The following is a 26,583-nucleotide window of genomic DNA, read 5'->3' as shown; positions in this document are numbered from 1 at the left end:
AGAACCTGGGAACTGGAGAGGAGAGCCTGGCTCAGGTTGCGTCCAACAAAGAGTTTGTCAGAGAGCAAAGGAGAGTGAGGGAGAAGGACTAAGACGATGGGCAGAATAAAACATTGAGGAGAGAAGGAAGGAAGGATTCGAGAAGAAGCCGATAAACAAGAAGCAGGAAATATTTGAACAGAGGAACCCGTCAAGAGCGAAAGCTGGAGTAATCTGAGAGATGAGATGTACGAAAGCTGGGCACAAAACCTGATGGTGTCACATTTCTGTTGAGCAGGTATCCTGATTTTTATGGCGAGACTCCTTGTTTGTGTGTGTTTCTGTGCAGGAAAGAAAGTATCTGGTCATTTCAGTTTGTTTGGCTGACAGAGACCTTGGAAATGTTTGTGGGACATGGTTCATGTGGGATAATTTAAGAGAATGTTGACATTTTCTCTCTTTAGCTGTTAGTGTGCAAAGATGTTTCTACCAGGAGTTCAGTCTATTTAATCGAAAAGAAAATATAAAATTGGGGTGGGGGGGGAAGATTACTACGCCAATGAAAATAAATGAAGTAGACATACTCAGAAGGGCTAGAACTGTGTCAACAGAATCACTTTTAGCAGTTAATATTGGTTTGTATATTCATTCCCTTTATTTTTTAGATGAACTTTGATTTGATGAAATAATGAGCCAGGCAACATGTTGATTTAAATGTTTAAGTCAATAAGTGATCTGTCTCACCTGTGTGACTCGCATGTTTCGAGTAGTTCAGTGTATATTCATGTTAAATGATATGGTCCTTCTTGCAGAGTTTGCATTTAGAATAGAATAATAGAATAATACAATTCTGTAATTATAATAGAAAGTGTATATTAGTTGAGGTCTTGCATGGTTTATCTGATGTAGCTTTTCTTTCTGTCTCCTAGTATTTATCCCAATGAAATTGTGCTTTCGCTCTACAGGACAACCTCAGTGTGTTTTTGCGTGGCTGTGAGGAGTTAGGACTGAAGGGCTCCCAGCTCTTTGACCCTGGAGACCTGCAGGACACATCAACACGCCCCACGGCCAAGTAAGACTCGACCACTTGAGTTATGTTCCACAGATAATATCTACCATTTGAACAAGTCGAGTCCTGCAGAGTTGACTGTGTAGATTTGACCATATATACTGTATGTAGAAAAGTCTAATGTGATGCTTTCCAGATGGTAAAACATAGATACATGGATGACAAAAAAGAGCCTAAAAGTTAGTTGATGAATTTTAATCAGTTTGCTTAGTTTGTGAATGTCTTAGAATTTACTGTTTTTTGCGCTCTGTTGACACTGTTACTGTGGCACTAACTAAAGGTGACAGTTTTAAAATAAAACTTACTAATGTGAGCTTTAAATTATTTATAGCTTTGACATTTATTTACACAAGACTCTAACTTTTATCTCTCTACAAAACAGTGAGGGTGCTGTTCTTTCATAGTAAAGTGAAGCTTTGGTGAATGGAATTTTCCTAAATGTTTCTCTGCTTCAGAAGGTAAATATCTCCACATTTACCTTTGGAGATATTTTTCTCTGTTGTTATAGGACAGATGTTTAAACTTTTTAAATTATTCTTATCACATTTAAATTGAGGTTTAAATTTTCAAACAAAAAAGACAAAAAAAACTGTATTTCCTAAAATTCTTTGTTGGAAATGCTCTATATCACTAGATGGTGATGGTGAACACTTTTAGCCTGCTTGTCTCAAACACTGGTTGTGCATTTCTTTGTCTCACTTTGTCAGTAACCCGTCTGTCATTCTCTGCATCAGACAATCAAGCAGTTCACTGAAACACAAATAAGTAGACGGGAGTCAATGGAAGTTTGCATGAGCCTGTGCCAGTGAAGCAACAATGACATATCTGTGAGACACAATTGGTCTCTGTCCAAATAAAACACAAGGGTGTGCATCACACACTGAACCATGACTCCTACTTTGTTGCTTGGTAACAAAGCCAACTGCATCTAGCTTTTCATACTGTATATGTGTTTGTGTGAATATGTGGGTGTTTCACTGTCTTTGGCATGCACTGTCTGCTGGCTGTGTATTACCAAGGTTTCATTCACAGAAGGGTTTTAAAGGTGCTTTTGGAGATGGGGCAATGCATCTCTATTTTGTTTGCGTCTCTGTTTATTTATTCTTGATTCAGCATGTGCACATATCTACAAGTATAATAATTTAGTTAATGTAAGAAAGATCTAATATTGCCAATCAAGATTGTTAGATGAAGAGGGACATATAATTGTGTCATTTTCATAACACTGTTTACAACTGGTTTTGAGTGATGTGGTAAAAAAGAAAAATGTAGGTATATATCGAAACAAAGAACAGGGGCCCAGGATAGAGCCTTGGGTAACAACACAATTAAGTTGGGCGACTCATTAGCATTCATAGTGAGCCTGTACCTAATATGCCACGGGGTGATTTTTTTTCTCTTTCTGTCATTGATTGTTTAATAGCATCTCCAAAAACATGCAGGCAGTAGTATATTAAAAATGATGCAATCTGGATTCATATTTACTCAATACACCATTGCTTCTATTGACATGTTAAAATTGAACTTTGCTTTCATTGTTCAAGTAGCCCTGCACTTCATCTGGTGCTTATGTAACTCTCTCACATATATAAGGTTATTTCCTACACCTTTACTCTTCTAGAAAACTTTGGACAGCTAGGGCTCAGACAAACAGATTGTAGTGCACTGTGAGCTGAGGAATAGAATATCTACTGTTCCTGTTGATGGTCATGGCTCATTTTCCAGGATAAGCAATGGTTTGCCAGGTAGTGGAGATGAGAGGAGATGACAGCTGTGTTTCTGTTCAGCAGTCTAGTGGATTTCACAGAAAATTTTGAAATGCTGTAAAATATAAAACACAGGTTAAATCTTTACCTCAGTTGCATTATCCATAAATATACTGATTATGGCTAAGTTAATGCCACTGGCAGTAATTATGGAAACCATTTAAAGCTTTCATCAAAAATAAATAAACATTAACTCATAAGCAGAAAGAATAATGTTACTATCATCACATAACATAGAGCTAATAGAGGGAAATGTCTTGGTAGTTATGTTTAACAAAAAAATATAGTGTAAATAATAAATTATGACTTTCAAAGCCAGATTATAAAATCTAATCACGTGAGAGAATTTTTTCAGAAATAACTAGCTAGCCAATTTGTAAAGGCTTTTTCAAATGTTTGTTTTCAGCCATAAGTTACTTTATATCAGTTTTTACAAATTTGATATTAAACTACTGTATATACCCATGCTTAATATACATTTGACATATGTAAGAGAAAAGAATAAGCAGCAATATCATTACTAGTTTATCTGTTTTTAGCCTTTACATTAAATACATTTTGTCATTTAAACGACAAAGACAAACATGCAGGAAAAAAATGTAAGAATATGAGAGCTGTTTACATTAGCTTGGGCCTCTTAATATGATCTAATACCTTGTGGAATGTGTATTTGTCCTTTGATTGTGAACTTACTAGCTAACAGCAGAGAAAAGGTACTTGTCTCCATGTTTATTTAGTCAACTGACAGAATGAGAGGATGATGAGTGAGGGGTTGCTGTTCATGCTCTCAAGCTCATTTCACCTTCTCCACCTTTATTTGTTTCTCATGTACCTGCTGCCATTCAAAGCCCAACTTTGAGTGTCACTTGCATGTTGAATGAGTTGGCCTAAGTTAAGCAGAGTCTCAGGATGTGTTGTGTGAATTATGGCATAAAATAGTTGTGTTCTGTACCTGTAACATTGAAATCCCCACATAAGAAAATCCTGTATATAAGTACAAGATAAGCTATTTCGTGTCCTTGTTTATCTTTTCTTTTTGAATCCCTGGAAGTACAATATATATATAATAAGGACATGTTAAGCTGAGAGCCTTCGTAAAGATGTTTACGAAGGCACCAAATAAAAAAATAAAACTGCTGTGTGCATTTATACATCAAACAAATGGGTTGGTTCAGCAGTCTTTGGAGTCTTGGGAAATGTACTGTAGATGAAAACAAGTGTACTACATGAAAAGAAAAAGTGCGCAAGCATCTCTGGTTGAACTCCTCTACATTTGCCTATAAGCAGCCCAGCAAAAGATAATTCCAGTCTAATTCGTGTTCACCTCTTGGCTATACATAGTTTCCTGGTATCCCTCCCATCCATTATGCTTTTTTTTCCAAATTAAAGGTTATTATTCTTAATTTTAAAAAACTGTAACATTTAAGCTAAATATGAGTTTCCCATAATTAATTGTTTTTAAGTTGACCTTTTATACATTGTCCATAAAGATATTTTTTTTAAAAAAAAGTAAAATGTTGTGAAATGACCTTATGCTGGTATGATATACATTAGTTATTTTTATTGACCTTGATACTAAGATATAATAACTATTCTGGCTTTTCCCAAGTCGCTAATGTTTAATCAAGTATCAATTTTAACAATTTATTGATCCTGTGATCCTCTCATGCTGCGCTGATCCAGATACAAAGATTGTGGCAGGACATAATTGCAATCAACTCTAGTTTAAGAATACTTTAAATGTTTTTGTTGCCTTTTTTTTTCTTTTTGTTATCAAAAAGAAAAAAAATATTTTATCCATTGTTAGATTTTTATTTTGCCATTCATCAGGCTTCACGTGTCTTTCACAGCTTAAGAAAAGGCAGATTGTGGATTTTATGTGATTGAGACTATTTAAGAAAACAAAGTCTCACACTTGTATGCGTCTGTGTTTTAGCCTTTGTTTTCTCTGTCTTTGTTTTTCACCTCTCAGCCTAGAAATTTGTATTTCTACAACATGAGTGCATTTTAGTCAGGTTTACAATTGCTTCATTCCACTTCCCATTTATAGCTCACGTGGTAATCCGCAAGATTCACATCATTTCATTTTGGCAGCGTCTGTGGTGCTAAGTGGCCTCCGCTGTGGTGTTCTCTTAGAGACGCTCCACCTCCCAGAGATCAGTTGGCAGTCAACTCACTAGGCTACCACTATAGCACGTGTCTCTTCTATCTACTACAAAAGTATTTCTCTTTGTGAATTCTGGACTTACCATTTTAATTTCAGTGTTTCTTTCCTTTCTATTTCAGCAGTTATTCAGTTGCTAAGACTGTTAACGAAAGGTTTTGCCAAAATGTTAGATTTCTGTGCGTTTGCTACAGTCACTGCAGATTCTTATATTTCACAAAGTTTAGTTTTTTCTGCTGTTTCACATAGATATGTGGGAGATGGCACATCTTGAAGTTGTCTGCTGTTATCTTTATGTAAGGCACTTCACTGAATAGAACCAGAAGTCTCACTACCTCCTCTGTCTGTCTCTCTCTGTGTTTCATTCTCCAGGGGAAGTGACGGCAGTCGAAAGCTCAAGAATGTAAGTGATACTGTCAGGTTACAGTGGGATAATTTGTTTGTGTGCTAAATACATGTTTGGAAAGAAAGTGTTATTCTGGTGCTGTGTTTCTCTTTTTGCTTTCACTATCCATGATTTCAATGGCTCTTACTAATCCGTGATCCACCTCTGTGTTTTCCTGTTAAAAGGTTGTTCCTCTTTTCTACGTTCTTGTCCCTGGGCCTGGATCACTGGGGTTCTTTCTCTATATTGTGGGGCATTTACCTTTACATAAAGTACCTTGACACAACTCTTACTATGAAATGGTGTTAAATATCTAGTTTCTATTCTGTCTGTATTATCCTTTATTACCTTTCCACTTTACCCTGTTTATGTGCATCTGTTCATGCATCTTACTTTGTTTGTTTTAGATGGTATGTTGGTTTTTCATATTTTTTGCTTAGTGTTTTCTTGCACCTTCGAAGTCAACTATTTCTACATATTCTGTGAGTCTAGATTGATTTCAGGCGTCTTTATTCTTGCCTCTCTTACAGCCTTTTAATTATTTAGAAGCCCGTTATAGTCACTGTCTGCTCAAATCAGCACCTTCCTATCCTTTTTCTAATAATGCCGCTTTAAGAAGTAGAACACACAATGCTGGCCCTGCCTACTCTGCAGTCAAAGCAGTTCTACTCGCGCTCTCTCTCTCTCTCGCTATGTCTCTGTCCTCCCCTCCTCTCTCTGTGATGCTGCTGTGCACTGTACAAGTTAAAGTGTCGAACTGCAGCACTGGTCAGGCCTGTTAGCTCATTTAGCTGACTAAACATGGGGGACTCCAGCATTTGCAGCGGTGGCAAATGGCTAACATATTCCCAGCAGCCAACACTTTTGCAAGGAACCTTCTGCTGTGATGTTCTGTAGATTCAGGACTAAGGACTAGGATTTGACAGCAGCTGTCTCTGCAACACATCAAATATTGAGTGGTGACGAAACTGCATCGAGAGGAATTTGCTGATGTGATGACAAAGGTTTTGTTTAGCAAACAGCAGATGGGACGTTACCATTTTTAAAAGAGGTATGCCTGGATAAGATACTGCTGAATCTGCTGTGTTCATGAGACTGTTATTTAGCAGGTAAAGGTGTGAAGAAGAAGGCCTGATTATGCATAGTGATGACTGTGAGGTAACAAAACAAAATCTGTATCTGTATGCATGTCTGCATGCACTGGATAGTGCTGAGGTCCTGACATAATAGGTGGAATTTTGGCTTCGTTCATGACCCTGCAGTGTGTGACTTTAAGTGTGTTTGCACATGAACCAAAAAGGTGAATGTTGGTTTCCAGTGGAACTTCCTTGACAGGTCTGTCCACGTGTGCACTGACAGGCAGCTGCTGAAATTGACAAGGCAAAGCATGTGTGACGCTATGCATTATTCTGCTGTCACGTCGTTTATTTTCATTCCTGACTGTCGAAACTCCGCTGACATGTACTTAAAGTTTGCCTTTGAAATTCTTTAAGAATGCTCTTCGTTAAGTATTGGTTGGTTTAGTGCTGCATGTGTAAATCATACAGACAGAGTTTTGGAATGTGATTGTGGAGTTTGGGATTGATAAGGGTGTGTTTACAGCACAATAGTAAGCAAGTGAAACACATTTGGTGCTGACCCAGTTCCAGTGGGAGTTGGCATGAATCTGCTATTGTGGTGACACAGAAACTCCATATTCTGCTGCTGAGAGAGCTGCAGTATGCAGCTAATGAAGCTAAACCTCAGCAGCTGTGTTGTCACAGCTTCACCTCTGTAGTGTCAGGATATTAGATAAAAAATCTCATGTGGTTCTGAAAATATGGCTTATGAAACTAAAATTGTATAATAGTTAGAGTCAATGATTGATCGATGGAACTGTCCCCAGTTGCAGCTCAATCATGTTTCACCCTTTTAATAAGGCTAAAAGTTTAACTTATCTTCATCGTCCAACACAGCTTCACATAAAAGGTCTCATTTAGCTTTGTGCTTATTCTGATCAGCAGACTGGTTCTTTTGCACTCCCTCCAACTGCGCTTGAATGGCAGAAGTTGTTTACACTGACAGTATGACTGAAATAAACACATTAAGCCTTGCTGAGCTTTCTTATCAAAGCGCTCCCTGTGGACAGCTCGTTGACATGGACACAGTAAATATAGCTGGGAGCTCTTTGCCAACAGTGTTAAAGGTGCAGCTCTGTGTGATTTCCCTTTGGCTGGAGTCGGTGTGTAAATTTTACATTTTAGACATTTAGCTGACAAAAGAACTTCAGTTCGTTGGTTCCTCAACCACAGTCAGTTACGTTGGGGCATTTGTTACAACCAGTGGTGCCAAAACAAAAGTAGAGGCTCTTTCAGCTGCTCATTCAGCTGCTGTTAATGTGTTTCAGAGAGTTAAGAATGACCGGGTAACTAATATACTCAGCACTAAGCTAGCTAACAGGCAATTATAAATCACTGTGACCACAGAAAGGTGGCTATATGTCAGCAAGAGAAGTGCCTGTGACCAGTTTCGGTGTCTGAACAGTGCCTCAGTGTTGTTGTGTTTCTTCCAGCTGCGTTTGCTAACTTATCACTTCTTTGGAAGAGGCTGGGCTGCAATTACCAGGAAACTAGCTGGCACTGTTTTACAAAAAAGGGAAAAGTGAAAGCAAGAGAGTGGGTGTTTTGTTGTAGTTTTTTCTTTGTTTTTTTTTCTTTTTCCTTCAATGCATCCAATATTATTTATAGCTATTTGACTGCTTTGCTGCATGAACATACCAGAGATACACCCGTGTAGCATATTTTGAGTTGACAGGCTAATGAACAGTGTGAATCCAGGTTATCATTTTGAAGACTTGGGATGCCAGTGGCCTGTGAGGCTGCTGCCCAGACTTCTTTTTCTCTGCTAGTGACGATTAGGATTTGAAAACTAATTTTTAATGTTATTTTTCTAAATTAATAAGTTTAATATTGTTGGACTGTACAATTTGTTTAAGGTGATGTAAGGCCGACTGGAATTAAGACAGAGTGCTTTGAGTTGGTATTGAAATGTGATCAAGTAGCTCTTTAGTTTTAAAAGGTTAATTTGTTTCATGCTTTTCTTTTATTGGAAAGATCAGCTGATATTTTTTCATGATTTTTGTCTGCATTTCTTCTTTTCTTCAGGTTTTAATTACTATCTACTGGTTGGGTCGTGCTGCCAATAGCTGTACATCCTACAACGGGCCCACGTTGGACCTGAAAGAGTTTGAGGGCCTGCTGTCACAGATGCGAAAGGTTGGATAGCTCATGTTTATGCCAGCGATAAAAATATAATGGAAATCTCAAGTACATGGATAATATAGTCAGCACTTGCTTTTCCCCCCCATTATGTCTCTTAGTAACCAGAGCTATCAAGTGTAATAGGTAGGGAGACCATATGCTATATTAAATATTTGATCCCTGCAGTAATTCATTTCTACAGCCAAAGTGACCTGAGGCATGACACACAGCTTCTGCAGAATCACTTATTTTGGAACTGAGATTCAGAAAATGTGTGTTTGTTCGCTGTACTAACATTTCTGAGAAAACACCTTTCACCCGAGTTCCAGTCAAGAAAATTGAATTTAACCTACCTTTTACCTTTTTAATGACCCAAGAAAAAGGAGAAAAGTTAGAAATGGCAAACCCTCAAGACACATACATGCATACACCCTCTGTGACCGTCATTCGTAGCCATGATGTCAGTTCTGTGCAATTTATTCCACTATGTGACGTCCTTTTGCTATTCTGTAAAACTGGGAAATTGCTGCCAATTCAGCAAAAATACTTTCCCAGATGTTCACACGTTGCAGACGGACAACACAAAGCCATAATTCCACAAAGCAAAAAAAACTTTGATAAAATGAAGGAAAGCTCATCATGTGCAGGTGCATGAAATTCCAGAGTGACTATTCACTTCCCGCCACACTTCCAACAGTTACTAAATGGAAGCTGGACCTTACCAAAACTGATGATTGAAAAGCACTAAGCAGGTAAATGTGAGCTCAGCTGCGCTCTTATTTACTTTTTGTAAAAAACTTAGTTTAAGTGCTTGTTTTAAAGGGTGAGTTACGAGGGAGATGCATATAAGTTATGGTATATAAGTTATAATATATTGGTTTAAATTGTGTAAAAGTGAAAGAAACAAATCACACATGACTTCTGCTGCTGTAGAGCCTGTTTTATAAGCATAACAAAGACATTTAGGAGAGTTTGGGAGTTGCATAACAGATGGTAGAGGGGTCATGGGCAGGAAGTCTTTTGGTAGACAGGAAAGGCCTTTCCCCACCTTCCATTAGCTGCAACAACACATTAAAGCTGTGGACAGAGAAAGGGAGGGGTCACTAAGGTGAAGAGAAAATGATGAAGAGTGATGTAGGTAGAAGAAGAGAGAGGTTATTGGAAAAATAGATGTGGGCAGAGTGGAGACTTGCAGCATGACAGCTGTAGTGGACACAAAGGCCAAACAACACAAGTTTGGGGGACTTCAGTGACGACTTATGGAATATGCAGCGAAAATTCCTAATTCATTTTAGGGTGTTTGATTACTTTCATTACTCTCCACCATTTGTTATCACTCTTTTTTTTGTGCTCATGCATTTTGTAAAATGTGTGTATGCATTCTCAGGAGACAGAAGAGGCAGAGAGCCCTAAACGCAGCATCCGGGACAGTGGCTACATTGACTGCTGGGACTCTGAGCGCAGCGACTCTCTCTCTCCGCCACGCCACGGGCGCGAGGATTCATTCGACAGCCTGGACTCCTTCGGATCACGCTCAAGACAAACCCCGTCACCAGACGTCCTGGTCGCCCGCGGCAGCAGTGATGGTAGGAAAAAAATTTAGTCTATACACTCTTCGATTCACACTGAACTGCTAGTTTTAGTTGACTGTGAAAGACTGGTTACAATGGCCACCCTTTAAATCACAATTTGCAGGTTAAATATGTTCAGTAGCCATTGTGTTGTTTTAGCTATAGCTGTTTTTCCTGTGAGTGAGAAGTAAGTCTTTGTGCAGGTTGGGCAAGGTGCACAGATGCAACATATAGATAAATGAGGTTTATTGTGCTTTGAATGCTACTGTATGAAGGCTTGTTGTTCTGGCTGTGTTTTTGCAGGACAACGCCCAGTTCAAGTCAAAGGCTGTTTGAGAGAATAACATGAATAATCTCTGTACTGTTTTGAAGTCAATTTATGGCTCTTGTTATATTTAAGCCATGGTAATGTACATTGTAAAAGGAATTCAGTAGTGGCTGGGCTCAGTTCCAGTGTCTGTTACCTCTCTTAGACCAAGGGCTACAATCGCACCGTATTAAAGCTCTCTGTGTTCTTCACCTTATCTGACGTCAATCTGCAGTGTCAGAAAACATCCTAGAGTCTAGTTTCAATAACAAATCTGTCCACATTTGGTTTGGTTTCAAACACATTTCAGTTATGTAATATTAACATATGCTCCAACAAGCAGGTGATGTAACACCAAAGGCATTTCATTTATTCATCTTTTTGGAAGGGAAAATTCAAAATTTATGAAAAGATGAAGTTGGCAAGGCAGCAACAGCCACACAGCTTCTGTTTTGTCCTTTCTTTTTGTTTAGAAATTTTGAAAAGTACTTCTTGTTACAGTACAAATTAGAGCCTGTCCTTATGAAGAAGTAAGCAGGGAGACTTTAAGCTGTAGTTTAAACAGTGAAACACTTAAACCCTGCTTATTCAGGGAAAGCTCTATGAAATCTTAGTCCTTAATTCCCCTAAAAATGCACAATGCAGTAGATTTATTTTATAACTCTATTTCTTTATTAACTCTGTTGCTTATCTAATTAAATCTAGTATGAATGAAAATAGTCTCAGCTATCATACTTGTCCCAGCTCGCAGTCTTAAGGTGTTTGTACCATTCCTCATACCATTGACATCTGCACAAAAGTATCTCTGTGCTTGATGTTTGAACCTTTTGTCCTTAGTTACGGCTTTTTGATGCGTTTCTTTAAGTGTGCACTCAGATGAGTGACAGCACCAAAGACTAAGGAAGGTATGACCCATCTCTATACAGTATGTGAGACAAAGAAGAGGAAGAGTTGTGGTTTCATGAAGGAGCTTTCAGTGGTTTTGATCTGACACTAACAGCTCTTGGTTTTGAGAACAGAAGATATTGTTACATATAATGTATGTATATATGTAAAAATATGGTCTTTGTAATTATTTGGAAGGCATCAAATAGAGATTAAATATGTATACTTTTAAATTTGTCACATTAATTTCTGTCTTTGTCTCTAGATTTCCCTCAACGTGTTTACATTGCTTTGTTGTTTATTACGAAAAATGCTTACTACTGTATATGTGCAGTTTAAGACATCCGACATGGTAGCATGGCACTTGCAAGACCAGCATAAGCTGCAAAACCTTTGAAGTGGCTTTGGGCTGATGTCAGAAATTGAGTTAAAAATACATTTTGGTCTCACATGAGTATTTTATAATGCCAAACTGGCCACATGCTTTCATTGAAAGCTGCTAATTGCTAGACTGTTTGCGGATTTGAAGGTATAAAATTTTAATGGTAGACTATAAAAAAGATTACTGCGTTCGTCACACAGTGTAATGTACTTGTCATTGCTGTGCTGAATGTGGGAAAAACTGAGGAAAAGCATCCTGTCTGATTATGTTTTTGTTTTGAGGGAAGTGCAAAAGGAAACTGTTGTCCCTTGTTGTCATCAACAGTCAAACTATAGTGCTTTAAGGAAAAATCCGCAATGTATCCTGTGGTTTTTTTTTTGTTGTTTTTTTTTTAAGTGTTTACTTTATTGTTGTAGATAAGTAGCTTTCATTTTTGGTTGTAGAAGCAATATTCGCTATTTTTTTTAAAAAGTGCTAGGATGATGGTATCCAAAACATCCTAAATATGGGCCAATGAACAAGTTTTAGCCAGTCTACTGAAAGTTGACCCCTTACCATGTTTCTCTTTATTTTTTTTAAACCTTTTTTTCAAGTTTAACGTAGGTTGCACTGCCTGCTGTCATTTTGTCTATTAAAAAATATGGACTGTGTAGGCTTGGTGGGGTGCCAGGCGGGTAGAAAACCTTTTATTAGCGATCTTGTTAACCACATGCACACACATGCACATGCAGCTTGAAAGAGTTAAGAAAACCAGGCAAATGTTTATTGTTGTTGTCTGTCTACTCATGTTTGCTAATAAAGGTAGACAAGATATCGCTATACAGGGTGTCCCACAAGTCACTATATACTTTTAATAGAGCCCTAAAAAGAAACTGCTACGTTCTCTTCATGCTTGAAGTGGGAATTAAACATACAATAAGCAACACCAGCCTGACGACCCCCAAATCTGACAATAACTCAAGTTTTTCCGGCAGTGACCCAAAATTAGCTTTTCAAGGGTATTCCACTATTACGCAAAAAGAAACTTGATGGAATAAATGGGCTCTGTTTTCTTAAAAATAGCCTCGAAAAAAGCTGCCACAAACATTCTTTCAACCTCTCTTGTTTATACTACAGAAGCATTACCTAATCAATTTTTCCACCGACACATGTAACTCACAGCTGATTAGTCACACTGTCAACCTGCTGACACCTACATATCATCCAAAGATTGAAAAGAACGAAGAGAGTTGATAGCTGATGAACTGAGGAGGCAGATTGAAGTTTAGCATACCGCTACCTGTGGTGGAATTTCCTTTTAAGTTTTGATAAGTTTATTTTATTTCAGAAGCACTTTGTGATGCATACATGCTTTCAAAAGCTACATATTTAACATCACAATCTTGTGATATTTATTATTCCTGGTTATCAAAATATCAGTGATCAAATGAGACCCACAGGTACAAACTAGATATTTTTAACCCAGGGGGCTTTGAGTACATCTAGCCCCCTGGGTTAAAAAAGAATCCTTTTGTTAACATCCATACAAACTTGACTCCAGCAGGTTTTCCCTGCCCTGACCTTTAGACAAAGCCCTTTCTCTGTTCAGCACTGAAAACTGACTTCACCCTGACAGAAATTAGGAACTTTGATTCAATCGAGAAATTCAATATTGGCAATGCCCTTTTGTTTGGGCTATGTGTGGAGATGGATACGGTTTGGATAAATGAGGCACTTTTGTGGGCTTCTATAGTAAAATTGTCCTTCTCACTTTCTCTGTTTACAGGGCAGCGCCCACTGCCAGTCAAAAGCCGTTTGAAAGAATGATTGAATGATGTAATTGAGATAGTTTTAAAGGTCTTGTAGAAAATATCTCTCCAAAGTGTCTGAAAACTATGTTTTCAGACTCCTGGCTTCATACATAATCAATGAAAAATCATCATAAACTGAAAGCATAGCTTTTTTTCTCGTACTGCCACATAAACAGTTTACGATTGTAAGAATGATATTGTCTGTATTCAAACTTGGAATCTTTTTTTAATTTGTTTTAATTTTAGTTTGCATAGAAGTGAAAATGATCTTATATAAAGGCAACAACTGTTAATTTTGTAAACTAAAATGTAGAGTGTAACTAACGCTTGTACAGACACGTATAGCTGGGGACCCGGCAGCTCAGTAGTCATTCCTGTTGTTCTTCTTTGAAGTTCCCTTGAAGGCTTGTGCCTCGGATGTCTGGATAGTTGGTGCATTATAATGTAAAGTCTCAGCAGTGTACGGTGTATGTGGTCAGTGTTTCTGATCACATTCGAGTGGTCAGAAAAACAAGCATGTGCACAGACACCCGCATGGACACTCGCACTCACCATCTGATGATAAAAGTCACTCAGACAATAGCGGACTCACAGATGAATATAACAAAGCTGACGTTTGTTCACATTCATTGGATGTCTTAATGATGATGCACTTTCATCAGCAACTGATGTGCTTCCATGCACTGGAAATAATACATACTACGTACCGGTATTAGTTACTTATTTACTACTATTGGTATTAATAGTAGTACATTTGTGTTATTTCTTCCAGTTTTTCTTTTTGCATTGTACAGTTATAATAAATGCTACGTATTTGTAGTTAGCAACACATTGTTGAATTAATTATTTCTCACATTGTTCTTACATTTTGTCTTTTCATACTTGGTGTTTTGGACATTCGTTACAACTTTTCAGTTACTGCGATCATTATTGAACTACACTTTGTAACTTTTTCTTTCGTAATGCAGTATAACTAGATGATGATGATGATGACTATTGATGTCACTGTATTTTTCTAAAATCTTGGTACACTATGGACCTGACCCATGATACATTTTCTCTCAAGCTTCACTATTACCATGTGTGCAGAGGGAGCACATCATCCTGTAAAAAAACATATGTTGTTCCTTAAAGATGGATCGACTTGGATGGCAGAGTCCCTCATGTTTCCATTGCATGGGTTAAGAGCCATAATTGAACCCTTCGTTGTTAGAAGTGCAGATTTCTCGAAGTCTTTTTTTGGACCTTGATCTGTCAATCTTTGAAACCACATAAAAAGCCTTTTGATAGAAAAAGAAGCTTTTCACAAGTTCAAATGTGACAGCTGCTTCCACGTGTATGTCCACAAAACTAAGGGAAGATTTTATGACTTAGATCTGGTTAAAATTCTTGGTTTGTACTCTGAATATATATACATTGAGTCATAAATTTATAGGTCATAGTCTGAGTACACATGCACTCAAAGGGAGGGACAGTAGCACATGTGCTGAACATCTTTGAGAGGAATTTTTAGCGACCTTGAATAAAGCAAGGCTGCAGTTATCTGTTTGCTGCGGGTTTTAACATATCTAGGCTTTGGTTTGCAAAACATTGCCAAGTAATCGTGGATGTGACTGGTATATCTTCAGTAAATCACTGGAACTATAAACATGTGACCTGCTGAATGAGACTGAGTTTCATTTCTTTCTTCTATATGTTTTTAGAGGATCACAGTGGGCCATCGCACAGAGGAATTTAGGACCCCAAGTAGGGAAAGTCCTTAAGCAATAAACTTCTGCAAAGCCAGGTGTTACCACTGATATTACAAAGCTAACATTATGTTTAAAATCTGATTCACACAGGAAGAATTTACTCCGTGTCTAACTGCGTGCTAATATTTAGTCAGCACAAGCTGCACAATGCAAATTTAGTGATGATTTATGTCACCTGCTTTGTTTCATAAAAACAGGCTTGCATCTGATTTATGCTCTGTGGCAAGAATGCACAGTGGTCTAATAACACTATTAGACCACTGTAATTTTGTTATGCGTATATGAAGGTTTAAAGAAATAAATCTGGGCTTTCTGCCACGAGACTCCTCAATCAACAGTTTTTCCTCTGATCTTATTTTTGGGTTTAATCTCTTATGTCTCCCTCTTGTTCTCCCTCTGTCTCTCTCTTGCAATGACTCAGCAAGATACAGTTTTCTTGCTGTGTAGGATACTTAAAATGAAGTCGTTTTTTATCGTTTTTTGAACACATTGCGATTGAAAAGGGGCTTTAATATAACACATACTTGTGTTTACATGATTTGTCACAAGTGTAAATGGGCTGAGAACTGGGTGCTTTGTAGAGTATATCTGAGTTTCTGATTACTTCTATCACACTTTGAGTTTTGTTGTTTTTAGCTTATTTTTTCTTAGCATTGAGGTAAAGGAAATCAGTATTAGCAGGTAGCATTGTTCCTGCCATTTTGCTTAATTTCAGAACTTTTAATCAGTGTTTCTGTCATATCATATCAAGATGTACAGCATCATACCATGACCAATGCAAAAAAAAGTGGTTATGTTTTTCTCATGCAAAATACTTTTTGAGAGACATCGCTGTGTAGTCTCTAAAGACACACAGTGCATATATAACATGTAGTATAGTCTGTTTCTTCCATATGGGTTAAAAAATACAATTTTGATGAAAAATGTGTCCTCTGGTGCCAGTGAACACTTCTGTTCGTCTCATTAGGCCGTGGCAGCGACTCGGAGTCTGACGGCGCTCCTCACCGGAAGATGCCAGACGTTCGTAAGGATGACATGTTGGCACGACGGACGTCTGTCAGCGAGCCACGAACCGCCGTACCCTTTAACCAGTACCTGCCCAACAAGAGCAACCAGAGTGGATATCTGCCAACGCCACTACGCAAAAAGAGCAACGACAAAGAGGAGGGAGGACGCAAGAGCTGGAGTACCGCCACTTCACCTGTAGGGGGTGACAGACCTCTTAGGTAGGTGTAACACTAGAGAGTGCTCTTGTGACTTGGCTATCAAAAAGGCATTTAGTTTAGCCTAACTGAAAATATCATATAATATTATATGTATGGAATACTAAAAGGTGTCTGTTGTTTGTGTGTCGATATATACAATTGTTGTTAAGTTGGGCACAATCCAAAATAAGAAACAAAGAAGTTTAATAGCTTAATGAACAGATTATCAGGGGTACATGTTACACCACTGTGGCTTGACACTGATTGGTGCAGATAAACCCTTTTAAAGCTTGTTTAAAAAGTTCTGGCTGAAAGCGCACAGTTCATGGTGCTGATGGAAGAAGTTTGACTGCCCAGAAATCCTGTTAATAAGCCTGAAGATGATGGCTGAGATTAGTAGATATGGATGTAGACCATGAAATAATTTAAAGTAATTACTTTAATACAGAACTGATAAAACAAATCAGCTGTTGGAGATGTTTCAATGTTTTAAAATGTTTTGTGTGTGAGTGATGTTTAGGGGGGGTTTGTTTGTTTGAGTTTTTTTTTACAGTAATTGGCAAGATTAGGTGTTATGTCAAATTGCATATGTCTGTAATAAAACCTCTCAGCTTTTGATTATTTTTCTAGTATTGTACAGATGTGAGTGGCTAATAGAGGCCAGATGTGGGTTTTCATTGGCTCTAATTCTGACTGAAGCAAATGTCTGAAGCAGATTTAAAACAAAAGGTCTTTTTGAAATAGTCTGGCATGACACCATGCAAATTTCATCACAAGTTTCAGATTTCTGCTTGCTCAGCAGATTCCTTGATGTGCTTTGATTGTCTCTTGTAGCTTCCGATGTTGCTTGTTTGCTATTGACTAGATTGAGTTTGGTGTTTAGTACGGAGCCCCGCAGGGGACATGGGAGGAAAAAAAAAATTAAGACGGACTTTTGCGAGATCTCGCAAAACAAACTCGGGATCTCGCAAAAGTTTTGCTACCCAATTGGTTATTTCCCTATTTTTTTCATCCATCAAAGCTCACATATTGATTTTGCATTTATTCTTTTCCTCTTTCCCTCCTTCTCCATCTCTTTACTTCACCTCTTATTATTTTATGTCATGGTGTGTCCTTTACTCGTTCTTTCCCCAACCCTCCCTACATCTGTTTGTGCTTCATGTCTTATGACCATCATGTTGTGATTATCCTCATGTGACTAATTTTACTCCCAATGTGATTACGTATTCCTCTCCTGTGTGTGTGTGTGTTGCATGAATGGGTGATGCCTCAGTCTAAATGAGGTCTGTAGCTTAGAAATCCCTCCTGGAGAATCCCCTAGTCCATCCCCCACCCTGCCCCTTAAACCCTGTACACAGATTCAAAAGGAGAACCACATTAAAAAGGACAAGCACGAAGGGAGGCAGTCTGCATCTCCGCCTTGCATTGAGATCCATACAGCAGGCAAAAGAAGGAGAAGTGAGCCTCTGCCCAGTAGTCTCCCCCAGCCCCAAGCAGAGCCCCCAAGAGAGACTGTAATTCATCTGATGGTCACCTCTGAGCAAAGGTTTTAACCTTCACTCATATTTTCTCAATACCAGATATCAACATCCCCATTCCTTTTTGTAATTACTATTTTTTATGTTTTTGTTTTTTTAATTTAACCCGTCAAGTTTATTTTTGTGCTTTTACACATTGTTTCTCTGATTTTTAAGCAAAAATTTATTTTATATGTGTAAAGTTTTTAGGTGGCTGCAGAGAGCTCTGTGCAGTGTCACAGCTAAGGTGGGGGGGAGGTCAGAAAAGTAAATAAAGTAGAATTACCACACCACTATCCATATCTGCTTTAAGCTAACAGCTCCAAGGTAAATGAAAAACTAATAGCATGTTGTTATTCTACACTCCAGTTTGATAATAATATATAAACAGTATTTGGAGTTGTTTGGGGTTAGAATAGGCATTTTGGGTGGTAGTGCAATAACGTTATGGATGGTATGGATTTTCTGACAGATTTGATAGAAATGTATACGTTTTCTGTAAAAATCTGACCATTTGATTGACAGTTATTCCTGCTATGTTTGGAAAATCAATCACCAAATGAGCAAAATTGAAATAGTTTTTTCAATACTGATGATTTTTCTTTTGGCTCTGCCTAAAACCTCCTGGTGAATGCCAACAATTGGTTTTTGCAGGAAGAAACTTTGCAAGTCCATGATAGAAGAGTTTAGTGCTCAGTGTGTAGAGATCTTTATTATTGTTGGTCATGAGTAGAGTCAGCAGTAATATTTCAGCTGAACTTTTGTTTTTTAAAAGGTTAACTTATTCTACATCAAGTGGTATTTTGCCGTGTTTCATGTGCAAGTTTTGATATATTTGACTCTAATCCTCTTGAATGCCACAGAAAACACTGAAAAATTGATCTTGCTTATTTCAGCTGTAGCGTACCTGTCCAAAACCAATGTTTGTGATAGTCACGATACTCAACAAACATCTCTAAGAACTGTTTTCTTCAAGACAGTTTCCATGGTAGAAAACTTTTCCAGCTGATGTTTAATTTTTCTTTTTGGCATTGCTTTTATCAGATCATCTTTTCCACTGCTCCTTTTATCCAGTCTTGGGTAACAGTAAGTTAGCAAGAGGGTCACATCTTATTTAAACCAGTTTCAGACTGTAATGCACTTGCAGCCTTTTGCTTATATATTTCAGAAAGTCTGTACGCAGCAGGACAGCCCAAAGTCTCAAATTATACATTTGGTGTCAGGAAACAAGGTGAGGATTATGAGCTGTCAAAGAACAATGCCATTGTATATTTTACAGCTCACACAAATCCAATGTGATTGCAGTGCTCCTTGAAAAATGTCAGTTTAGGTCTCTTATGTAATTTCGCAGTCCGGCCTTATCCGGTGTTATTTCCTAGTCAAACCGACGTTTCGTTCACAGTGCTGTTGGAGAGTCATGCCTCCAGTTTCCAGCATTGTCTTCTGGCACAGATGTTGTGACATTGATTGAATATTGAGAATGTTAAGGGAGTGAATCCTCAATAGAAATCGGATGGTTGTCCGAGACAAAGGGGATTTGTAGGATATTTTATATGGATTTCCCCATCTTGCATATTTCCTGAATAAAGCCAAGGCTAGAATTTTTTTTCAATTTCAGCTAATTGGTTTTTGCAATGTTGACACATCCTTTTTAAGAGCTTTTGCTGTTTCACTCAATTAGTTGAGTAGAGCAGATACCCAGTGCCATGTTTTTTTAGCTGTTTTTGTAGTTGCAGTAATGACCAAATCTGTTTGACATCTAAAGTATCAGAAATCTGTTGTTCTCTAGATTTTTTTCAATCAAACATAAATTTTGATCAAGTGAAAGGGAGAACAAAAGAACCAAGTGGTTGCTTTCCAGTTATATCACAATATATTTCTATTAAATCTGCAATCATATGCTAGGAGCAAAGCTGCATGCACAACTGAAACATGGACACACAGAAATATACATATATATGTATATATAATATGGATGCACACAAGAATGTACTGTATGTGTCCACACACAAACAAACATTCACAGAGAACATGAACATTCGACCCACCCTCAGGATGTAAGGAAATGAGGCCTTCTTCCTTCCCTGACCCTGAGCAGGCTGGGACTGAAGCCTGGCCTTTTCACTGCCGGCAGCTGGCCAGTCTCTCCCTCCCTACCATGTATTCTGGGAATTTACAGTCCAATAATAAGCCTCCCAGAAAGTAGCTGTTCATCACAGGATGACAAACAGCAGACTGTTTTGTGAATTTTGCTTTGACTTTGTCTGCTCTGAAGGAATTTGTGACCATGCGCTATTTTCATAGATTTATGTCTTTAAAAAAAACTAGGCTTCTCCAGAGGAATGCTGTCTTATGATGTAGGATAATAACCAGGCAGCAAAACGGTTTAGTTTGCTTTGCTTTCTGCAGTACTCCAGCTCGCTCGTGCTCAGAGGAATTCTTCCACCATTCGTCGACCCTAGCAGCAAATGCCACGGCCGCCTCCGTGTTTCAAACGAGCCCCATCAACACAGCTGGGAAGCATTCACCTGTGACACACCAGGAGGATGTCGCAATAAGGAAAGGAGTTCCTGGTTCTCTGGTAGCTGCAGATGCAAAAGGAGATGATAAACAGGCTTGTCAAATACCGACCTCACCCAAATGTATCGTCACCCTGAGTCCGTCTAGCTTCCTTCCTGTGCCCACTGCCATGGCAACCGCATCAACAGAAACGACTGATACGTGCCGGCAGAAGGGAAAGCCACAGACTGAAATGGATGAAGGCACGTCTTGGGTGGACAGCAGTCTTCCAGCAAAGTGAGCTCACTCCAACAGCTACACTGTTATTTAATGAAACTTTGCTGCATTAAGCTAAAACGGCTTAATTCACTTCAAAGTGAAGGGATCTTCTATTTCCATGATCCCTTTGAATTTTCTATATCAGCATGTGATCTTGACGTGAGACTGCAGTGCTTCTCTGTGGATGATGAATGTCACTATCTGAAGACTGCATGACCTTTTTTACCTGTTTTACATGAAGGCAAATTGATAGTGCCAGCTAAAATCTGTTGTTGAAAAGGGCTGCATGGAAAGTCTGAAAAGTTGACTTTTTCTCTTATCCTTGCTTTTTTGTGACTGATTAATTTGTGAAAGTAGAAACATTTGAGAATGTGCTTTTTGATTAACTGTGCATGACTTTAGTTGGCAGCTTTTGAGCTGTTCAGGGATTTCAAATTAGGAAACAACTTCAGTGCATTCTGAAGTAAATTTGATCCAGTTTGAACCAAAATCGATGAGTAATTCTTCAGTCTATATCTTTGAATCCAAATCTAGATTGGCAATCACACAGTGATAGTTCAAAGTGTGCCAATGAAATTCTATAGTAAAGCTGACTTTAAAGCATATTCCCAGCCACACATCTATCTACCCCAAAACATATGGCAAATAGATGTTTTACTAGGACATACCATATGACAAATACCATTTTTAGCAAACAATCTGCCTGGTCTTGATTTAGTCTTTTTTTTCCCATCTTGTGAGATTCAAACCACAGGCCACACTGTCTCTCACACCCCTCCAACATCACAGAGACAGCTCTGTATGAAGACCTTTGTGGTTAAGGCCAAACCTACAAGTGGTGGTCACAGACACAAAGACAGCTGCATCCTTGATGTTACCCTTGTGCTGTCTAATAAAATATGCATTTCCTTTTTTCTTTCTTTCTTTTTTCAATAGTTTAGTGTCAACTGCATTCTAAGATCATGGCCATATAATGTGTTTTTTAAAATTATTTTTATTTTATGCCAGCAGTGCTTTTAGTGCTGCAGTAAATTTGTGTTCTGGATAAGACTGCCCCCTTGTGTCTGGCTTGAGGTTTGTCATTTAACCTAGGAGCTAACACAACCAAAGATCACCACACATATTTGTTTCAAGCATTAGTAATTAAATTAAGCTGGTGCGTAGTCACAAACTAACTCATTATCAGCTGTAAACATGGCTTTTTAATATTTGCACGCGTGGATGAGATGTTTCTCTCTTCAGAGTGTTGTGTTCATTTGTGATTGTGTTTTCCCTCCATGCTTTCTGACTTCTGTAGATTCAGCCACACAGATTGTGTGTCAGATGATCCGCAGTAAGTTGTCTTTTTACCCCTCACAGGCTCAGCTGCCTGGCATTGCTCTGCAGTACAAAATAGAGCTGGCTCAATAAGTCATTAAATCATTTGTTCATTGTTGGAAATAGGTCAGGGAAGTGGGGAAATCTGCCAGAAATTGAAGGAATTTAGAAAAATGTCGCCACTGACAGCAATTTATATTTATAAAAGTTCTATTTTTTCCTTTATTAATTTCATATTGACAATCTTGTGTTGAAAAAAATGCTGCATTATGCTGTCATTTAACCATAATATGCTCTTACCAGGGTATGGATCATGTGAAGTGGCCCATAGAACCTCAAACTTTACTGGAATTGATACCCTAATGTCATAAATCATTCCTTTAATTCATCTTTTGGGGCAATTTTGACATGACATGTTAAACACCACATAGTCTACAGAAATGTGGAATGGAACCAAAATGCTTTCTGCAATGACAGTAATTTATCTGATTTCTGTTTTCGTAGAGGTATTAGTGGGAATCAGTGCAGCCAGTCGGTGCTGATGTATGACAGCATTTGTTACAAGGCGATCTTATGTGACGACTTTTTTCTGCATGGAAAACATAAATGTCTCACAAATAAGCAGATTTTCCTGCTTGCAGTTAAATGATTTGTGGTGGACATTTTTGGCTGTGTGCTTCAACAGTGTCAAACAGTGTCCCTGGCTCTTAGGCTTATCATGGAAAATATGGCTTCAATAAACCTAGTGCTTTTTTGCCTTTGCCTGGCAACAATCCATTCCTCTCAAATTTATTCAACGTGCCTGCTGCCAAGGATGTGGAGAGGACTTGCTAAACTCATCCTCAGTGCTTCTGCGAGCCAGCTGCATGTGTCATGTAAAGCAGCCATTTCTACCAGCCTACCAACAACCAGTCCCTTTAATCCCATACACAACAGCTAAAAGTGCAGCATGATGACAGGGGATTGCTTAAGTGCAGTTGCCCCTTGGTGTGAAAATACTGTACTGCTGCAATGTTCTTTAATGCACACACTGCTCAGTGAGAACCAAAAAGCATTTGTGAGTGAGTACCATCTAAGTGCCACTCTTTTGTAACTTATGACTGTAAGCCAAGCGATACCTTTGAAAATTACCTGTTGCCAGCACATAAAAGTACTAAAAATAGACAGGTGCTATATTCACATAGTTAAGACAGTTGTCATTGCTCTTAGGCTTTCTAATTCTGTGATCAACATGCATTGTTGCTGCATGCCTCTAACAATAAAGCTGTACTTTCTGTCTCATCTGTAATGTAAAACTGTTTCGCCATTGCAGAACAAATGTAAAGAGAAATGTAAACTGCCTTTAATGAGTCAATGATTGTATGAAGATCATACTGATTGTTGCATCTGATGAACTCAGATTGAAACTGATATTAAATGTATTTAAATGTGTTTTGAAACATATCGAATCCATCCAAAGAGCAAAGACGCAGAAATCTTTGTTTGATCTTCCGAGGGAACAATGGGCTGGATAAAATCTTAGTTCTGCTTACTAAGCAAGCATGAAGTTTCCTTTAAAAACATGTTTCCATGGAACAATGATTTTATTTTTGGTATCTCTCTGAGACACTGGGACCAGTTTATTTACCTTTTCCTCATTATGATAAATTGACGTAGTTTTTGAACGATGTGGTTTGTTTGATACATTCTGTTTGGACTGTTCCATGGTATACATGGTAAAGCTAATTTTCTGTGTTTATTTGACATTAACCATTTCAGTGGCTCCAGTAGTATAGTGGATTACACACTCGCCTTATAAGCAAAGAAAAATCCCAGTTTTACGGGAAGAGGGAGAAATCCCTTTTGGGTTGCTTCAGGAAGGGCATCTGGTGTAAAAAGAAATCTGCCAGATCAAACATGTAGACCTACTTGCTATGGTGACATCTTATGATTAAGTGAGCAGTCAAAAGTAGCTTTTATTCAACATTAAACATGTTACTTCTTCAAAGTTGCATTGAAAGTATAGAATATGTTAAAGCAGTTTTTTTTTTTATATTGTGTTCCAGTGACAAAATGAAAACACCATTACAGTAGTAGTACATCATGTACTATAGAATCACTAGTAGTATAACTAATAAGCCCAGTTTGATTTAAATAATTACTGCTTGTTTTTTCCCCTTGCCTGCAGGAGTGTGAGTATGATCGACATGCGTGGTGAGGAAGAAGCCACGTTACAGCCGCACAGTCAGGTGCGTCATGAGCGGATGCATAACCAGTACAACAAAATGAAGGAAGAGGAGGACCACTGGCAGGATGTGAGTTTCTCAGACATTAGGTCGCTCACTCTGTATCTTTCGGTCTTTGTTTTATGGGACTGACATTTATTTGTATGCAGTTTGTTACATCTTTGCATTACTTTCATTATTCCTTTTTAACTGCTATGGTTTTACTGCCTGTGGCCTGTTATACAAGCGTCTTCTAAAGTCATTTTAGCTGTGCCCCAGTAAAATAACAGGGAGCTCAAAGTGCTGCTGAACCAGGACATACTTTGAATCTGTCTGTATGGGTGTCAGGACCTGGCCCGATGGAAAAGTCGGAGGAGGAGTATTTCCCAGGATCTGATCAAAAAGGAGGAGGAAAGGAAGATGATGGAGCGCCTGATGTCAGGAGACACTTATACCTCTCAGAGGAGAAGAAGCATCAAGACCTATAGGGAGATAGTAGAGGACAAGTAAGTTACATCCACGACAACCTACTGAGAACTGCTTTAATGAGTATACCACAGGAAAGCCAATAGCTCTTTGCTCAGTATGATATCAGAAGTAAAGAAAAACTGGGTCATTCTCAGAGAAGAGAATTATATGTCCTCTGTCATTGCTGTCAGCGGGCACAGAGGTGAATGCAGCTCCTCCTGGAGTTCACTTTAAATAGGTCTCCTTCAGAAATTAAAAGGAAGAGCAGATTGTGTGAGTGATTGTGAAATGACTAGAAGAAACTGATCTTTTGCAGTGAAGAAAAAAAAAAGGTCTCTTGAGTTTGACAGCAACCAATCAGCCTTTGGTAGCAATTACAACTGATTTCTGTATCTGTCTTTTTAGACAAAGCTTGGCTAAAGCAAGAGTAGGTTCAAATAATTGTTATATCAACTGCTTTACCTCTGCTATGCTTTCTCTTCTTTCTAAGGGAGCGTCGTGAGGAGGATCTACGGCAGGCATACAAGAAAGCCAAAACTCCTGAGGAGGCGACTGCCATTCTCCAACGTTACGCCCAGCGTTTCTCCATAAGCGAAACAGTCCTCGAACGCCTGCAGCTGCCAAAGTTGTTGGACCGCAGCATATCCGCTGACCCCTCCTTCCCCACCTCACCTTTCCCGCTCTCCCTCTCCCTGTCAGCCTCTCCCACGACACCAGACCCTTTCGATTCTGACTTCAATGGGCCCATGAGGTATCTGCGCCAGCAGTCTGCCCCGACTCCAAAGTTTACTTCTACATTTGAGGCGCGAATCGAGGAGTTTCCCAAAGAACCGTCCTCACACCAGCGGTCTCAGATACGCTCTCGCTCCTCTGAACCGCCATCAACCCGAGCCCTGTCACCCAAACCGGTGCCTTTGCTGATGCCCAAGCCTTATTTCCAGGCCCGACCTGCAGGAGGTGAAACTTGGAACAACAAGGTATGATTGACTCAGGCGAAGGAGGTCAGATATTGACTTACCTAGATATATCTGAATGTGAGAACACAGATGTCAGTATATTTTTTTCATTGCACCACAATTCACACGTGGAAACATTTAAGATTAAGGATTAAGGTGACAACAATTAAAATGTTCATAGTTGTCTACTCCAAATACTGAGTCCTGTTTTTAGCTGTTTTTGCACATGAACAATATCAGGAGGTTCAGTCCAAAACATTGGCAGATGTTACCCTCTCTCACACGTGGGACACAGCAGGAAATAATCCCATTCATGTGTGATCTGTTCTCACTATTAGATATACCCAGTTTGGTTTAGGCTAGGATGCTGCCTGGGTATAGAAGGAAGTGCATATGACTCCCACTTTCTTAGTGTCTGTTCATCGAACATGTACATGAACATATTGGACTATGACTATGCACTAAGCAGCTGACAATCCAGCTGCTTTCAACATTTGCACTGCCTGCAGGTATTGTCACAGGAAGCTTCAGGGCTGCTGTGGATATACAGTATGGTGCTTCTTGTTCAGGTTGTGTACACAGTGATTCTAAAGCTTTATTCCTATATACAAAAAAGAAGATAAGATCTTGTTAGTCTAACGGTGATTAAGGCCTTGACCATTTCAAATGTGGTTACTTGCAAGTGTCGGTTTCCCTCCTTGTGGGTAAATTCCTCTCCGGGTCTCTTGGCATTTACATTAGAATACCACAGAACTGCCATGGTGATGAGCTGGCTGGTTTGTAGGAAAATGTAAGACATCCCCTCCCTGAAGAAGCATGTAATGTTTCAATTTAGCTCGAAGTACTCTCA

The 26,583-nt window shown here is 38.7% G+C and overlaps 1 protein-coding gene across 3 annotated transcripts in view; it reads left to right on the top strand.

Annotated features, from left to right (window-relative positions):
• Positions 1-26,583, top strand: part of LOC146638156 (LIM and calponin homology domains-containing protein 1-like) — an 82,488-nt gene that overhangs the window by 42,326 nt on the left and 13,579 nt on the right. For 2 of the 3 annotated variants that reach the window (XM_085360286.1, XM_085360273.1), the window contains exons 4-13: positions 945-1,051; positions 5,351-5,381; positions 8,507-8,617; positions 9,990-10,188; positions 16,256-16,514; positions 17,767-18,039; positions 20,420-20,806; positions 24,273-24,399; positions 24,658-24,815; positions 25,268-25,754. In XM_085360286.1, the coding sequence (XP_085216412.1) occupies positions 945-1,051; positions 5,351-5,381; positions 8,507-8,617; positions 9,990-10,188; positions 16,256-16,514; positions 17,767-18,039; positions 20,420-20,806; positions 24,273-24,399; positions 24,658-24,815; positions 25,268-25,754 (2,139 nt within the window). Of the gene's footprint in view, positions 1-944; positions 1,052-5,350; positions 5,382-8,506; positions 8,618-9,989; positions 10,189-16,255; positions 16,515-17,766; positions 18,040-20,419; positions 20,807-22,085; positions 22,122-24,272; positions 24,400-24,657; positions 24,816-25,267; positions 25,755-26,583 lie in introns of all 3 variants that reach the window. The other variant, XM_085360280.1, reaches the window with a different exon arrangement.

The sequence above is a fragment of the Diplotaxodon limnothrissa genome, linkage group LG2 (assembly GCF_057381915.1).
Source record: "Diplotaxodon limnothrissa isolate DT_005_m linkage group LG2, D_limnothrissa_male_GT1.1, whole genome shotgun sequence".
NCBI lineage: Eukaryota > Metazoa > Chordata > Actinopteri > Cichliformes > Cichlidae > Diplotaxodon > Diplotaxodon limnothrissa.
This window is presented reverse-complemented; position numbering and strand designations above follow the sequence as displayed.